Raw genomic sequence first — 18,897 nt, 5'->3', positions numbered from 1 at the left:
CAGTAACTTATTACTTACTTTCTGTGCGTGACTGAAGGGCATCTTTCGCACAATATGGAGACTTAAAAATGATCAGAAAACAAGAAACCTCCTCTTGGTTTTTTTTTCTCATCTTTTTTCAACCAAATATCAAATATATGTTCCTTTTATGAGTATATTACAGCCACCAAGTACAACAATGCAATCGTCCACCTCTCTCTATCCTTTATCGCTGCCTGTGTTATCTTATATCTCTCCACACACACACACACACACACACACACACACACACACACACACACACACACACACACACACACACACACACACACACACACACACAGCTCACGGATGTTATTCATTGTGGCCTGTAGTATAGGATTAATTCCCTTGTCTCTCTTTAAACATTAATGATTTCCCTTGATGGAGTGTTGTTTGGCTTTATTTTAGCTCACCTTTAACTATTCATAACTGTGTTGTATAATTATGCATCAGCACCGGAGCTAGTGTAGATAAGAGCCTCGTAGGCTCAGTCCTAAGAAGGTACAGCCGAGCATGAAATCCATTCACTGTCAGATTTAATTATGCGCATTCTTTACTCCCAAAAATAACATTTGTTCCACTGAGCATGCAACAGAGCTGGGATAATAGTTTAATTTGCAAATAACAGGGTGTATTTTTTGTATTTAAAAGAAGTTTTTAGATAAGTATGTTTGAATGTTTGGAAAATGGAAAACATCTTGCCCCCAACTACCAAGAAAGAGAGTGCAGTCGAAACTGGATCGTACTGAAATCTAGTTCGCCGTGAGTTGATATTCTACTTTTTGAATGTCAATCATTGCTTTATGCATCACCTTGGAGAATACCTTCAGCCAGAGACGGGGAGGGAGACCACGGCCTGTGCAGTCCAATTGACAAGGTTTAAAATAGCTGCTTGAAGAGCCCATTATTTATTAGCATGTGATATGATTAGATAAGGCCTGACGAATAGCTTACATGGCTCCCCTCAGGTCTGAAGCAGACACATGGCCATTGTAACAGACAGGGTGTGTGTGTGTGTGTGTGTTAGGGAGGGAGAGAGAGATATTATGTGTGTGTGTGTTATTAGGTGTGAAAGACATGGCCCCTAACATCCTGCTCTTTGATAGGTTTTGATTCAGTGCTTTGATTTGCAATGGAGCAACTTCTAAAAATAGCATGTAGAGAGAGAGAGGAGAAAGAAGGGGGGAGAGAGGGAGAAGGAGAGAGAGGGGGAGAAGGAGAGAGAGGAGAAAGAAGGGGAGAGAGAGAGAGGAGAAAGAAGGGGGGAGAGAGAGAGGAGAAAGAAGGGGGGAGAGAGGGAGAAGGAGAGAGAGAGAGAGGAGAAAGAAGGGGAGAGAGAGAGAGGAGAAAGAAGGGGGGAGAGAGGGAGAAGGAGAGAGAGGGGGAGAAGGAGAGAGAGAGAGAAGGGGAGAGAGAGAGAGGAGAAAAGAGAGAATGAGAGAGAGAAGTGGAAATAAGCAGAGAGAAGGAGAATGAATGACCGCTTTGGTCTCCAGAGAGTAGCATTTGATCCTTTCAACCATCACTCTCACGTTTCTAATACATCATTAATACATCACGTTTTTACAATTCCTCCTCTCACTCTCACACCTCCGTCCCTCCCCAAGTCCACCCGCTTCATTTCCAAGTCCCTTTTTACACCACCCCACCTCCTCCTCCTCCTCTCTCTCTCTCTCTCTCTCTCTCTCTCTCTCTCTCTCTCTCTCTCTCTCTCTAACACACTTTGACACGAGCGTTATTACCGAGCAGGGGGGGGGGGGGGGAGAAGCTGGGACCGCAGCAACAACACAAGAGCAGGAGGAGGAGACATAGAATCACTGACACATCCCGAAAGACGGACACAAAAAAAAGAAAAAAAGATCACATATGGTCACACTGGATTAGCAGCCCAGCTCTGTTCACGCTGCACACGTGCTTGGTCGGCGTTTGCGTGGATGAACTGTGCCATTCTTTGCTGTAGTCCGGGACGCACACCAATACTAACACACTCAACACTCACACAAGCGCACTACGCACCCAGATGCCTGTGTCTAAGGTAATGTATTGTTATCTTTTCAAACTGAGAGCGCTTTCTGGAGACTTCTGGCGTTGTCTGTAGCTGGGATTATTGCTTTTGCATGTGTGCAATATTTTTCATGCAAATGTGACTGTTTAGGTTGTGTGTGTGTGTATGAAGCACTGTTTGCATGCTTGCACTGTTGTGCAAGTGCGGTTCTAGATGAAGCCAACTATGCATTAGTCACATTTATCGAAGCAGATATTTCACGCTGCACAACAGTTGTGTGTTGGAAGGTTTTTTTTTTGAGCATGGATATTTTCTTACTCCTTTCTAAATTACGGATTCAAGTACCACTCACTTGGTGTTTGCGCTGAAATTGAGAGAAAAAACTGAATCTGGGAAATGTCTCTGGTGTGATTTATTCTTTGAGTGAATTGGGGCTGATGCAGTTCCATAGGCAGGGAATTTAAACACTTGGCTGTGTCTATTTAATGTCTAAAGAAAAATGAGTGGGTGCCAGATTTCAAACTGTTAGAAATGAAGACGTTAAGAAGAACTAAAATGCAAAACCAGAAAGTAATGGGACATTCCCCATATTGAAAGCTGGGAATAACATTTTACAGCATTCTTTCGACACTCAGATGTTCTGTCAGTGTTATGACTGTTGGTTAACAGCAATTATATAGAGATTTCAAAATGAGTGTTTCCTTTTACAATAGGAGTTTTTTACCACATGGCGGGGTTCATTCTATATGTTTACCCTTTGACTTTATATCATTGTTTCTGGATGCCTTAGGTTCACTTTACTGTCTGTCCCTGCATTCAATTGTAAAATTGCAGAAGCTCTTCAAGAGTTAATGTCAGTGTAATCCCTGCAAACCCTTTTGAGGTCATGTTGTTTTTGCCTTCACGGTAATTGGTATTGAACTGTTACCTGCGGCAAAACGACACCATCTTGTATTGTGTTGGACATTAACCTCTTGAAGCAACAGTGTACAGAGACAGCAGGTGTGCCTGTGTGTGTGTGTGTGTGTGTGTGTGTGTGTGTGTGTGTCTCCTGCCTTTCATTGTCAGACATCCCTTGTCACACTGAGGAGACAAAAAAAAGCCCTCTCCTGAGTAGCACTGAGAGGCTCTTGAGATAACAGAATGAAGGAAAGATGGAGAGAGAGAGAGAGAGAGACAGAGAGACCTTGTGGATCAATTAACCAGCAGGTACATTTGGTGCGCTCCACACACATCTGATGGTTTTGTCTGCCTCTATTTTTAGTCTGTTTAGTGGAGCGCAAGTGGACTTTCAAGTCATGCTATTCACATTGAGAAAAAAATAATAATAATATATAAAAAAATGAATTGTTGCAAGCACAGATGTCAGACAATATTTACAGAAAACATCACAGAGACCAGTTATTATATTCGGCGGACATACGCACATGCATGCATATGCTCTCTCTGAGCTCCCCCTGCTCTCTCTCTCTTTGTCTTGTGTCATTATCGCTATCTCCTCCCTCTCTCTCCTTCCCTCTCCCTCTCTCTCCTCCTCACTTGTTTGTGTGGCTTGGGAGTATACCTTCTTAGCCTCTTGGGCTCTCTCTCTCCCTCCCTCTCTCTCTCTGTGTGTTTGCACAGTTCAGTTGGCCTAGCCCACACTGACAGACTCACACACGCCAGCCCAGCTATCCAGCTACAAACACTGACACAACAGTTTGACAGAGGAAGTGGGCCACTTTAATGGGGATGTGTGGAGTGCCTGTATCTTCCTTTAGTGGATTGTAACCTGGAACTGCTTCCTCTTGCCAGGTACGGTTTATGACCATCACTTTATTTCACAGCCACAGAGTACATCTTATTTTGCGGCGCGGATTCATCCAATGGTGCTTTTCTCTGGCTTTGGGGTAAAAATAAACATTTTTTTTGTAGAGTGTTCATGTGGTTCGTTGAGTTGATGATATTGTGCTGCTGGGAGGCAGGGAGCGGTTTAGTCATACGGAGGTAGAAGGAAGATAGGGAGATGGGAGGAAAGATAGGGAAAAGTAATAAAAGCGTGTTTATCACAAGGCATCTTTATGACACGCTCATATGAGGAGTTGGGTGTCAGTCGTTTTGATTCATTCAACCAGCTTTGTGTTGTCTTACTTTCTGCCTTTGTTTCATTCTGTCTCTTTCACTCCCTCTGCTTATTCTTCCTTCCTCGCGTAGCTTTAATAGCTCTCTTTAATTTAATTGCCCTCGCCTCCCACTTAGTAAACAAGAATTGTGTACAGTATTTTCTGAAGAAAAGATTGTTTGCATCCTCTGTTTGACGCTTTTATTGCAGTGGTTTCTGCTCCTGGCCGTGTGCCAGTGACATCATTTAGCCCTCCACATGGCTGGGGAGTCACAGGGGGGAAACAGGGGGACTGAGGGAGAGGAGCGGTATGGAGATTGCCATTTAAAAAAAAAAAAGAATAAACAGTGTCTGAGCAAACAGAGGGACTGGAGGAGAAAACAACAACAGGAAGCCCACTGGGGAAAATTGCTTTTCTCTTTTCCTCATTAGAAGAATTGTGGGCTTTTTCTCTTCCAAGAAGGAGAGAGAGAATTAGATGCAGGGGCGTGTACTTTATGTTGGAGCCTTTTGATACATAAATAAGGAGATGCTCAGGATGTCCTTTGGGCAAAAAGTAGGTTATGTTTGAATGAATGAGGTGTAAAGATATATGGAGAAGAGAAGTCTTTTTTTAAGTGAGGACACACACACCACACTGAATGTGATTTATCAGCTGGTGGTTTACAGTTTGTCCCAGCTTGAAAAAGTGGTGTTATTGTTATGACCTTGGAAAAACAGTATCACACACATCACAAGCCCTTGTTTGTCACACACACACACACACACGCACACACACACACACACACACACGCACACAAAAAGTAAGACACAAAGAACCAAAAGATACTTGCACGCACACAAACAACACTCTCTTCGCTCTTTCTGTGAAGGCCTTTTTTCAGTGGTCACATTGTTTTCAGCTGCCTGGCGTCACAGGGTGAGTTACGTCAATGGCATTTTCTCTCTGAATCCTCAGATTCTACCAATAAGGCCTTTGCATCTTTGGCAACTCACACCCCCTCCAAAAATAAAACAAACAAAAAAACAAAAAACCCAACCCCGTGCCACTTCTCCCCTCTCCCGCTGTGACGGCCTGTGCCTGGTTTCTGTGAGAGGATGAATCGTGACGCTTCGTAAAGAGTTAGATTGTAATATAATGACAAAAACACTCATATGCACACATACAGGGAGACTACGCCATCAGCTCCCAGTTCAAGCTGAAATATTAATGAGAATAGGCTACATGGTAATAAATTGCAGTTGATATCTTCAAGGTTTAAGTCTGCTGCCAAGTAGAAGCTATTCTGCTTGAACCAGTGTTGCCGACTCCATAATGCTCCTGCAGCACTGCTAGATGAATAGCAGTATTATTATCTACATATGGAGGAACATTGATTATCAGATGCTTTTTACTTTACATTGTGGCTCAAAGCATTTGTATCATAAGTCCATTTGATGTGACATCTTGTCCTCCTGGTTATCTTTGGATCTACAGAACCTTTATTCACATGTTCCCTCATTGTCTGCTTTCTCCTTCCCTGTCAGCCCTGATCACAATGGAGGGGTCTGACAGATAAATGACTATTACCCGCCTCATCGCTCGTCTCTGAGTGAAATTGAGGGCAAAAGAGGGCCGGTGCATTGCGGTGCATGTAATGAGGTCATTCAGAGATTGATCATCTACATGGTCCCGTCCCTGTAACGAGTTATTGGCATTACACAAAGCAATAATGGCTCTTAGATCTTCCGACCCCAGATTGTTCCGGGAGGTACATGTCAACACATGCTTAATATATATTTAGTCGGCGTGGACACGCACAAACCTACAGGCTGCTTCCTCGTCTGTCGTTCACACACTCGTTTTCACAGAAGCAACAAACATCAGGCAGATTAACATATCAGATGCTGCATGACGAGCTTATAGGACACGTAAGTCTTAAGTAAGACACGACCTGTGATTGCAGGAACGTAGAAAATGAACCGTGCAAGTGTGTGAGTTTGAATTGAACATATGACGTGGAAATAAACAACATAGCCTGTATGAAAAGGAGTTAGAGGAAAATAATCGGGTTCACCAAACCAGTTTTTTGTCATCGTAGAGGGAGATAACAAGCAGCATCACACTCAACACACACTGATGCTTTTTCTATCAATGGCTTCCTTTGTGCCCTGGACTGTTAGGACCCGGGAAGAGACCAATATCCATGTGTTTATTGGATTCCTTTCACCTTCTTTATCCTTGTTCCTCTCATTCCCTCGTCCTAATATTTGGAGCCCCCTTTCTAATAAAATTGGTTTATCTTCCTGAGGTGTAAATAATGTAACTCTCACCTTCTGGGATATTTAATTTGAGGGATATTAATGCCAATATTGTTAAGTTCCAAAGTGTCTACTTTATAACTCAACCTTTTATTCCAAAACATTGTGCTTTTTGGAGAGATTTCGTTTCTCATCCGTCAGCGTCAATAAAAAGTGTAAAAAAAAAGGAAGAATAAGGACACGGTGGCCAGTTTGATTAACTTTTGTTCCCATTTCTTGTTTTCCCTCCGGGCTTTGTAAGCAGGAAGTCTAATCTAGACTTCACTGACCTTACATGTTCTTCGAAGCACTCCACCACATAAGTCAGCGAGTAAAGACAACAAAAGAACGGGGTAAACAAGAGAAATGAAGACTGATTGGGTGGAGTTAAATCACTTAGACATCCTGCCAGCCAACTACAGCTCCACCACTGAAGAGAGTGGAGGCAGAGGGAGTGGCAAAGAGGAAGAAGAAGAGAAACATCTATTGTTTTTTTTTGTTTTGTTTTTTTAAACAGCATTGTAAATTGAGTTGAGCTGGATTTGCCAGGTGTAATGGTGGAAACATTAAACCATTAATATTAGACTAAGTTGAGTGAACCAGGGACGACTTTAATAAATGTATTAATAATCAATCTTTAATGTGATGTCTTACTTTAAATCAACCAGGACACAGGAAATGAAATGGCGGCGGAGGGATGGAAAGGAAGGAAAGGGACAAAGATGAAAGATGGCACTTTGAAATTGAGAAGCGGGAGGGGTTGCAGAGACGCTGCGATGACAGAGTTCATAGGTGCATCTCTAGCTTTTGGAAAACGCGCAGCACAGCTGCTCCCCTGGGATGGGTCTCTCATTACCATGGTAACCGTGGGACAGAGTTCATATAATTGTCACTGGGTGACTGTCCACGACTGTGTGTTTTTCTGAAGCTCCATCTTCATGAGATCTTGTGAAATGGAGACCTTTAGAATATGAATATTTTTTTTTTTTTGGCAAATGAAGGTCATTGTTGTCAGTCTTCATTTCTTCAGGGTGATTTTTGGGGGAAATAGGGTCTCAGGTTATCCACAGCACCTGGTTTTTATTTTCATGTGTTTCTTTTCCACCCCGTCTACAGAGGTGCGCAAAATATGAGTCATGAATGAGTAATTTGGCAGGTGTCACAGGAAGGTTCTTAATATGATGTGGTATTCTACATTTCTGGAAGGGGAACTGAACTGTATTTCGGCACATTTTCCAGTCAGAATACTGGAAATAATGTCATGGGTGGCTTCCCTCTTCTTCTATTTTGACTTTAAAAAATCTTCCTATTTTGAGACTCCCATGAATAAAAAGCATTCATGTGTATTTGTGACCTGATTTTCTCTGTGAACGTACTGTATTTATGTAAATGTTCTATATTTACATAAATATTTCTTTTTAACCTTCAGAACCCCAAATTCATCCTTGACTTTTATTCTTTTTAAATCTTCAAACCACTCTGAAACCCAAATGTTAACCGGCTGTTGGCACCAGTTTAAAACTCAGGGAATCACCAAAGTAGCGTTCATCCTCTGGAGATCATGAATGGGTATTTTTGCCTTTGGCTGCCAGAGACCGCAGACATCTGAAAGGAAATGAGGAGAGAAACGTGGGGTATGGCATACAACAAAGGGCACCTGTTTTCTGCACAATGCACTTAAAGTGTTGCATGAAATATTTAAAATGGCCTAAAGTGAAATTCACAGGGGCTCGCAGGTGGAAAAATGTTAGCATCCACCTTCTGGCCTCTAACAGAAATAACTGGCACAATCTCTAACATGATGAAGCATAGCTTTAGCTCGCCAAACACACAAGGTAAGCTAGTCAACAAGCCATTAAATCACATCTTATCAATTAACTAAAACCAATATTTTGACTCAACAAGACAAACAACTTCAACTTCCTAGATTCTTTTTGGAAACTATCAGGGTCAGTGTGAGGTGTGTTAGGTGATTATTCCCTAGGTGGGTCATCATGAAAGCAGCGATGCCGTTCATGGTCCATTGACGTAACAAAAACAAACAAGATGGACATTTTCCAAGATGTCCTTTGCTGCTTTGTTTCTTCCCCTCGGCCTTCTTCCACTTACTCATCTCATGTCTGTGTCGTGGCCATTCACTGACTGCGCTCCTCCCTTCTGCTTGTCTTATCCACTTTGTCTCCTCCATCTATTCACTCTCTTGCTCTGCATCTCACTCCCTGCCTTTTAGCGCTGGTCTTGTTTCCTTGCTTAATTGAGGCAATGTAAGTGGTTGCATTGTGTTGAGTCATTGATGACTTTATGAGTCATATTTGAGTATTGAATGTGTGTGTTGTACACGCATGCAAACGCACACATATACCCAAGGCCATTACTCATTAGCTTGTGTCTATTTCTTTTCTAGCAGACTTAAAGAGTCTAGAAAATATGTTACAAGTCATAATAGGAAAATGTCTTTTGTCTTCAGATAAAACATGAGGACAGGCTTGAAAGGCTGGGGGTTAATTTGGTGCTCCTTGATTTTGTGTGTGTTCCCAGGTGGATGAGTTGACTGGAGGGAGCTTGAGAAGGAATAAGTGTATTTGATAGGACAGGTGGCTCCATTGTGTCTCAAGTTATATCTTCAACAGTCAGGGGCTATGTATGTAAGACGAGGAAAGAGACGGGGGTCAGCAGATCTGAAAAAAAAGGAAAGAGATAGACTGTCTGTGTACATCTATCTTTTAAATGTATAATGGATAGATAAGAAGACATGTTTGTCACATGATTTTTCAAAAATATTCATACCATGACAAGAATCAAAGTTAGTTTTTTCGTGATCATTCTGACTTGGACCTGCATGAAGAAAGAGAGGGCAGGAAAGGGAAGGGCAGAAAGGGATAAAGACAGGCTTTACTTCCTGTTTCCTCCATGGGTGCTTTTATGAAAGTGCATTTAATTCTATAAATATCCCTCTCACACCCAGTGCATCAGTAAGAAGCCCTGGTGTCTTGGTAGTAACACTACTGTGAACCATTAAGACAGGATCACAGGGAGGTTAAGAGGGAGTTAGGAGGGAAAATGGGAGGTCTGGATCACCTCGGGGCAGTTGTTTTTATCTATGAACATCAAGACAAGACAAGTCAATATTTGTAGCCCTGAGTCAATGCTCTACTCTTAAAGGAATTCACTCTGGCCACATTGGGTAAATGTTAAATGAAACCATCAAGCAAGCAAGTGTTCTGATTGACCTTGGCTTGTGCTTCTCAGAGAAATACCCATCCAAAAACGGGTGTAGGTGACCAGATTTGGCCAAAGAGTGTGTGAACCTCTAAAATCAAACGTGAACATACTACACACAACAACCACGTGTACCTTGGCGTAACATCCGAGTCTGGTGCAGTTCATCAGAGGTAAAGGTTTGCAAGGAATTATTTGGGTTGATGGGTCAATACAGTATTTTTGATTGCCGGATTTGCAGATCGTTCCTGTGAGTTATAGCGTGTGTACATGAAGAAAGGAAACAGGCCCAGAACAGAGCCTTGAGGTCTCTCCGCAGCCCATATTACAAAAATATGAGTCAGGAGACAAAGCAAGCTTAATTTTAGAACTTATTTGTCCTCAGGCAGGTCCAGGCCCTACACTAAGAAACAAATAACATTAGCGGGATTTTTTTTTTTTTTAGTTGATCCTGACGGAAAGCCCAGAAAGCTATTTCCACAGAGTTCACAAATACATTTAGAGAAGCGCACAACCAGGGCAACCGTATCTGAGGAGACTCATTTGGGCTATAAAAGTACACAAACAGCTTATGAAATTTCATGAGAGTTGTCTGAGAGGAGGCAGCATTATCTCAAATTAGAGCAGAGGGTCTTGTGACTGCAGCCCGTCATCATGGGTTAACTTGACCAGCACAATGAGGGCCTTCACAAGACTCGCTGCAGACTTAAAGGAGATAGAATTGCTTTTATAAACGGAGATGAGGAGCAGTGATTTCACTAATCTACTCACAAATTACAGATATTTTTGGTACTGCTGTTTATTTTCGTGGACTGAATTTAAGTTCACGTTGCAATTTCCATGTTTCTATCCGAATTATAAACCCTACTTCTGTATAAAAATATATCTGAATATCACTCGTACTGTTTGAGTGAGAATTTGGGAGCTGAAGGCAGCTTTCTGTTCAGTTGAGGGAATAAAGCTGGCATCATTTTTCTCTTCTCTCTCTTCTTCTTCCCTCACAAACATAAAAGCAGTCCTGATTTTAGAGTAGATGGATCAAACACAGGCAGGACTTTCAAGTTAAGTGATTTCCGTACTTATGTTGCAATGTTTACGTTTTTACTTAGTTTACGTACTTATTTTAAGCCCAACGATGTTTTTCCAAAACCTAACTAAGTGTTGCCTCAAACTTTGTAATTCAAGATGTTACCTGCAACCGTAGAGGAGCGTCATAAATGCTGTGGTTTTCTTCACATGTATTAAATGATTTGTCCCATTTTCAGTAACAAAAGCTTAATAAGGTGACATTCAAATGTGCATATTATAAAACTGAGTCACTAGTTTTTCACGCAGGGACTTCTGGTGGTTCCTTTGTTAATTTATTTCTCTTTTTTTCCAGTTTCTTTTGTGAAACTCAAATTGGGTCTGATTTTTAACCCAACTGAACGCACTTATGCTGTATCTAATGTTTAAACCAGCGCATCATCTCTGCTGAAAGTATTTATTCATGTTTGTACACAGCTGCACAATGCATGTTGAATAGCTGCAACGTGTTGCTCATCATCCAGCATCATTACATCAAATGGAGAGAAAAAGTTTTGTGCATAACTTTATAGTCATATCCGTGATTCAGCGTTACATATTCAGTAACTTTGTGTTTTTGTTTTTTTAAGTTGAATTTGAAATGCAATTCTGTGGGTTTGAATGATGTTGGCCCACTCAAAATGCATTTGTAATGTTCTCTGTGGGCTGCAGTAGGTTAAAGCAGCATTTTAAAGCAGCATATTAAAGTAGCATATTTTGGGAAGGAGGTTATATAGATCGATTGCTAAAGGCAGAGGGTGAGGCCAGACAGTGCTTAGTGTGTGTGTTTGTGTGTGACAGGGATTTAGTGTTTGGCCCAGGGAAGTGGATGAGAGCAGTGGAAGGCTTGTGTGGTCATTTTGGCTGGAGAGAAATGTACAGTATGTTGAAACTATGAAATTATATGAGAGAGTAGATGGATGGGTGAACAGATGGCTAACACTTTGTAGCAGTAATCTCATGAATTTCTGCAAGAAGTTTGGCTTATTTTGTTTTTAATTCCACCGCCCCTGAGAGAGTTGTTTGGCTGAACCAATGCAGCATAAATATATCACAATATGAACTCTTATGAGCAAACAGTATCAGCAATTTGTAGTTTTATCCCTTGCTGTAAAACAAAAGCCAAGACCCTCCATCCGTCCAAGCTCGCATCTTATGAAGGACTTTCAGACTTTCATCACTTCACATCATGACATTCTGACCTTCTCAACAGACATAAATATCATCTAGTTTGAGTTTTACAGCTTGATTGCACCAGCATCTAGCACAACAGAGATAATTCAAAACTAAATTCTACTAATGAAATATTTATGATGGATTTACGGCAATGAAGTATATCTTAATTATCCATCCATTGTCTACCGCTTATCCTGTATTCAGGGTCGCGGGGGGGCTGGAGCCGATCCCAGCTGTCATTGGGCGAAGGCAGGGTACACCCTGGACAGGTCGCCAGTCCATCACAGGGCTGACATGTAGAGACAAACAACCATTCACGCTCACATTCACACCTACGGGCAATTTAGAGTCATCAATGAACCTATCCCCATCCTGCATGTCTTTGGACTGTGGGAGGAAGCCGGAGAACCCGGAGAGAACCCGCGCTTACACGGGGAGAACATGCAAACTCCACACAGAAGGAACCCGGGCCGACCCGGGAATCGAACCCGGGATCCTCTCGCTGTGAGGCGACAGTGCTACCCACTACACCACCGTGCAGCCCATATCTTAATTATGTTGCATTAAAATCTTAAGATTTCAAATATAGATGGTGCATTAATTGGCCATGAACTGTTTTGAATAACTGTTCCCTCCCTCTGTCTTTCTCTGTTCCCTTTCCTAGATGTTGGAGCCTACGGTGGAAGCCCCTTCATGTGAACTGGGTGGAGTAGGCGGAGATCGAGGTGGTGTGTGCCTCCACCTGCCCCCCCGTAGCTCCGAAGGTGAGGAGAGCAGTCTGTATCCCTCCAGTCCCTCAGAGCCCCCAACCCTGGGCAGCCCTCACCCCTCAGAGCCTCTCACCCCATTGGACGAGATCTACATGCCTCTTGGGGGTCTGGTGGGATCAGAGGAGCGACACAAGGTGCCTCCAACACCACCTCCATCCACCGAGGGCGAAGATTGGAGGAGTATGGAGGGGAATGAGATGGAGATGTGGAGGGAGGCGAATACGTTGGAGAGCAGGAGAGAGGAAGAGGAGGATGATCGGGCCAGCAGAAAGAGTGCTGGAAGTGAGGGGGAAGAGAAAGAAGAAGGAAGAGAGGAGGAGGAGGAGGAGGAGGGAGAGAGGAATGAAGAGGAGGTCAACCTGAACCTGGTGGTGTCAAACACAGACGAGGACAACGCCTCGGAGCCGCTAGACACCAACGCTCCACCCTCCTCCTCCTCGTCCTCATTTGTCATCCCCGAGCTGCGCCTCGACCGCTCCTTCAGCGCCGACGCCCTCTCCTCGCCCAACACGGACGAAGAAGAGTACGACGAGGAGGACGACGAGGAGTCCGACGATGAGGACGACGAAGACGACAGTGACGATGCCTACCTGCAGCGCAGTGACAGCAAGCGCCGCAGCATGGTGGAGGGTGCCACCTGTGAGAAGCACGGAGGAGGGGGGCTCAGTGTGCAGAACTCCCTCCGCAGGCGCACCCACAGTGAAGGGAGCCTCCTGCAGGACCCGCGCACGCCTTGTTTCACCTCAGACAACGCCATCAACTGCCTGGAGGCGGGGGGAGCGCACCACAAGGGCGGCTGGACACTCCCATCACCCAAGACCCTGAAGAAAGAGCTGACCAAGAATGGAGGCTCCATGCATCAGCTGTGTATGCTGTTCTCTGGGAGGAAGGTAAGCAGCTGCACAACAGAATCATAGTCGATACCGAGTCAGGATTAACACACACACACACACACACACACACACACACACACACACACATTTAGGATACTAATACCGTGATTTGGTGTATAATATTGCTTAGAGGATTTCAGTTTTTCACATACGAGTTAGATGTGTAACGGAGCTCAGTGCCTTTGTGTCTCCTGACTATTGCATCAGCAGAGTCCGATGCAACATTTCTGCTCAAAGTTTCAGTTCACAGGTTTCTGTAAAAAGAGTGACATCAAGTGGTAAAACAGAGCAAGCACACAGGAATCCCGGAGTCATAACAGCAGTTTATTATGATAATTAAATATCAATGTACAGGACTATTAGAGTAGTCTTCAATATTGATTAATTGCATGACAGAAGTGCTTTTCAATTATTTTCTACCTAACCGCAGTTTGCAAAATAGATTCAAGACTGTAAGATGCGTTCAGGTCTCCAAACATTGGATGTGGGTTGATGATGTTGAAATATTAACTGCACAAGAAAAGGCTTTTATATAAAACTCTGCTGGCAGCTGTGTTTCCACTACAGAGCACCATTACCTGCACACACTCTGAACATAATGATGCTCTGAATCCCCAAACTTGACACAAAACCAAACAAAGACTGTATACACCAAAACAATCACACCAGCTCGCAAGTAATCATTCCTGCATCCACACAAATGTGACACTTTATTTAATTTTTAACAAAACACTAACATCTCTTCATGATAAACTAAAATAAACACTTTTATGCACATTTATGCACATACATTACATTAGTATATATAGCAGAGTGAAAATCGACGATCATGAAATTATGACAATTATGTGTGTCCTATGTATTCTTACCATTGCATATTATTCTAACGTGGCATTTACTGTACATAAGATACTTGATAGCTGTGTTGAAAGTAGAGATTGTTCAGCAGATTTCTTGCAATATTATTTCTTGTCAGCTGTCATGAGAAGCTGTAGTCACAGATCAAAGAGAACGCTGTAATACAAAATTGAATACAGTCTTTCAATAAATATAAATAATAACTTGTACTTGTGCAGCGAGTAATTCATTTAAAGCAGGCGGTAGTTGTTCCCGTTGTCCGACAGAGGGAGGCATGCATCACAGCCTGTAGGTGCATCACATCTTTTCTCACTTCACTTTGGCCAAGGTTGAGTAATGCACAATGATCAACAACGTGCGTCTCGCTTTCCTGTTTCCTGTGTTTCATAGTTTCCCAAGCATTATTGCATTTTAACCACAATGCAGATTTCTGCACTGATTCCTCCCAATGACGCTGTTCACAGCAGTTTGAACTGCACGCCTATTGCATCAGAATACCAAGTAATATCAGATTCATGATTGACTCAGCGATACGCAAATGACGGCGGTGATCATGTGCTCGCTCTGTCGTCGTAGAACATCAGAAGCGGTTTTATCCGTCTCTGCTTCCACAAGTCTGTCAGCACACTCGGTAGCCTTAAATGGCAGTGTGTGTGTGAGCGGTGCAGAGGAGGAATGCAGCACACAGAGCTGGAGCCTATTGGTCTTGGCAGATTCAAGGGGAATTTTACTACCTATTGCCGTCATGGACACAGTTCCACAGAGACTTATGTTTCCATTATTTTAAATGATCTGACCCCCCCTCAATCATAAATCTTGTGACATCTCCAGGTGCAGAATATGAGCGTGTGTGTGTTTGTTCAACCTCTTATTTCATGACGTCCTCAAAGTTTATGAATCTATTTTTAAGCAGGTCTTACAGTGATCAAATATAAAAAGAAGCAATTTTGTTAAACGTTGGAATGTAAAGCATAACATGAAGAAATTAGTAGCGAATTAATTGATGTGCTTTCTTTAAAAATGGGTTTATTTATTCATTTTTTAATAGAAATGATGACAGTATTTCATAATGTAAACATTTTTATATGAACAATATGAAGTAAGCCTTAGCATCCCTTAGCAAGCCTTTTAATATACTTTATTTGGACTCCTTTGGATTGTTTACAGTTAATAATTAAGCCACGGTAATTAAATTGAGCCTCCAGATGTTGCCTCAACTTATTTTCTAAGATAAAGAGTTGGACATGCACATATGTATGTAATTGTGTATGTTATTGAGAGAGAGGAGATGAGATGGAGGAGCAGACAGTGTGGATCTAGTGTGTCTAGTTTTAATAACGTGAAGGCCCTCTCTCTGCCTGTCGCCCCTCTTTTCTCTTGCCAGACAGTGTTTACTCGCCCTATAACAAGCGCCGACTCTGGTCCCGTCTTTCTTTCCGCTCTGCACCTTTTCTATCGCTTGATGTCTTTAGTGGCCTCTCACCGCTGCAAGGAGAGCCAGAGGCAGACAGAGAGCAGGTCTAGAGAAATAATGTCACGTTTGTTTGACGGAGACATTTCTCTTGACTGCTACTTAAAAGAAACCGTGTGATTCCAAACACCGAGCAGCTAAATCTGCTTTGTGTCACTTTTCAAAAACAAAGTCATAAAGTGAGTCCTTAACCAAAAGTAAACTATAATGTATTTTTAAAAATTAATAAATGCAAAATATACAGTAGAATGACAAATATGAGTTTGATGAAAAATAGTAGTGTATGTGCAAAACTGTATCTGGTCTTCACAGGTTTTTCTATTCTATTCTAACTTGTTGAGAACAACATTTGTCCTCCACCCAGTAATGCAGACTACAAGATGAGCTACAAGGCTGGATTATAAATATTTTTGTAATATTTTTTTTTAAATCCACTAATCTGTTTTACAGTTTGTAGTTTCATTGTAACTTCATAGACTGAAATGTTCCATCACAAGGCGACTAGGCATGCAGTAAATAGCCATATAAGCCTAAACCAGCGGGTGCTCTTTCCAATCAGACCATTAAATAGAAATCTTACGTTATTGTCCGAAACCCTCAAATCCTCCCTCTTTTTCCAGACGCCACACCATCCATCATCCCGTTTCAGGTTGCGTTGCTTCCACACAGACGTCGTTGCAACAGACACGTGTGGATCCCAACTGGGGCTTTTGGCTTAAGCAGACCAAACATTTTGTTTATGGGGTCTTCATGTTTGTTTAAAATCTGGATAAATATCAGCTGTCTTTCCAGCTGTTGGGGGTAAACAGTTTTAATGAGTTTACTGATGCTTGTGCGATGGCTTACATTCCCCACGTTGTGGGAGGATACACAGGGGTGCAGAGTCCAACATGGAAATAGGTTAGCATGCATTCATACTTGAAAACAGGTGTGCTAACGGGTGGTACAGCCAGTGCGCGCACACACACACACATATGCACATAAAAAGAGTTGGTATGTTGCGATGGACACCTGCAGGATGAATCAGAACGGTTGTAAAGAACTTCCAAGAAGGTGACCAACAGATCTGGGAAATTTGTTATAGGCGGTGTGGAACAAAATGAAAAAGAACGAAGGGACATTTTCTATCCTTCTGATAAAATCTAGACAGTTTAACAATAGTTCAGTAATAATCTTTTTTATATTTAACAGTGGCAACAAGAGGGGGTTAGAGTATCTTATTTGGCTGGAACAACATTGGAAATTCAACACTCAAGAAGGCAATTTCCATTTAATGCCGGTGCACTGCTCACACACAATCAGCCCCTCTATTATTTCAATCTGAAACAAGTCCGTAGGCTGTTGCACAACTAAATTAATTTTCTATAGTTAATAGGTAAGTATTGCTGCATTAGCATGGTCATAAAAGGAGATTGAGACAGGTTAAATCAGAACAAATAATCTACTGAAGAACGCAGCTGATTTGTTGCAGGCTGAACATCTCACACCAGAAACAACTTCATCTAATCGAACTGACTCACCTTTGTCCTTGAGGCGAAATCCAAATACCTCATTATTCACAAACATGGAAGAAGCAGAAAATAGGAAGCACAATCATACATACCGTATGTTGGACAGTAACTACCCGGCAAAACATTACACTATTGTTTGCAGTTTTGTAATTGGTTTTTGCTGCTTCCATATGTGTAAAGCATCCTTGGATCCCCTTAAAGGCTCTGGTAAATATCAGCTTTTATTATTACGAGTATTACAAAAAGTCAGTTTTGACTGACCCTTTCTGTTAAAAGAATGTCTGTTGTCCCTGGTGGCGTTTATAATTTGGTTTTGCCACAACCAGCACAACAACAACATCCCAACAGGGGGCGCCACAACCTTTCCAGGCACAGAGTCACATGATTTGGGTTCTACATTGTAGAATCCTTAAATATAACAAAAGTTTGAAAAAACAATAATTGTATTCACATCATAAGAATGAAATCTCGTCACTCATAGTGCTGAGAATGAGCTGTAAAGCCAGTGTTTGCCATCAGAGTACCTTCAGAGTAAAGTCTACCATGACTTCGGTTTCCTGGATAAATGCGATAAACAGTTACAGGAATCTAAACATAGTGTTTTAGGCCCGTGTAGAAAAATATTAGTAAACTCGGTGTGCTGTTATTGTAAGTCGTCCTCAAGAACGTCAGCTACATGTTGAGACTCTCAGTATTCTTCCAAGACAAACCTATTACCGCTGGCTTCCCATCACTCCCCAGGCCCTAATGTGCATGTGTCTTTAGTTACCTAACCTTCGCTCATAGCTTATTATAGTATGAACGAGTGCAGCACCCATGTTGATTTGATGCCTCCCTCCCATGACCAGAGCTAACAAAATGTTTTTTACTGAATGACGTGCAAAATAGGTTTGTGGAAACAATTTCTGAGCATTCCCTCCAGGACTGTGTGTCCAAATATGAGATACTTCATACAGATATAGATGTCTTAATACTAGTTTCCACGGGTGAGTTGCTGAAGACCGAGGTGTACATCAGAAACTGCATGTTTTCTTTAACTGTGCCAAACTGAATTGATGGCATTGTAGGTAAACAAGTGGTTTTCCCCTCTGTTTGACTGCACATTGAATGGCCTGGAAGGGACAAAAGGTCTCCGGGGTTCAAATCCATGAGATAGAGCCAGGCTGAATCCGTCCAGTGAAATTCTAAATGAGTAACGTGTAAATATTTACCGAGCAAACTGAACGAGCTTCCAGGACAGTCAACAGAGAGTCTGGCCCACTCAAGCATCTATTGACAAAAAAATGCAAAGGAACCGAATGCGGTGTTTTTTTAGTTTAGGATGTTTTACGTCACAGTTCACCGAAACATTTCCATGGCAATACTTGCTGTCTGTCTGCCTGCCTGCCTGCCTGTCCGCCTCTTTATCCATTATCCATCTTAAAACATTATAGTTATTTACAACCTTGACGTAAACAGTCTTGACACATATTTCATTTTGTAGATACCGTGAGATAAATCAAAGAAATTGCTCCTTTGCTAGAGTTT

At 42.2% G+C, this 18,897-nt stretch overlaps 1 protein-coding gene across 6 annotated transcripts in view; it reads left to right on the top strand.

Moving 5' to 3' along the window:
• rgs3a (regulator of G protein signaling 3a) overlaps positions 1 to 18,897 on the top strand; it is a gene marked incomplete at its 5' end in the record, with an annotated part of 116,208 nt that overhangs the window by 71,081 nt on the left and 26,230 nt on the right. For 4 of the 6 annotated variants that reach the window (XM_084035788.1, XM_084035789.1, XM_084035790.1 and 1 more), the window contains one exon: positions 12,532 to 13,527. In XM_084035788.1, coding sequence (XP_083891914.1) covers positions 12,532 to 13,527 — 996 coding nt within the window. Of the gene's footprint in view, positions 1 to 1,941; positions 2,057 to 3,647; positions 3,821 to 12,531; positions 13,528 to 18,897 lie in introns of those variants that run through there. The other 2 variants (XM_084035792.1, XM_084035793.1) reach the window with 2 other exon arrangements.

Source organism: Eutrigla gurnardus, assembly GCF_963514095.1.
Source record: "Eutrigla gurnardus genome assembly, chromosome: 19".
NCBI classification, from domain to species: domain Eukaryota; kingdom Metazoa; phylum Chordata; class Actinopteri; order Perciformes; family Triglidae; genus Eutrigla; species Eutrigla gurnardus.
This window is presented reverse-complemented; position numbering and strand designations above follow the sequence as displayed.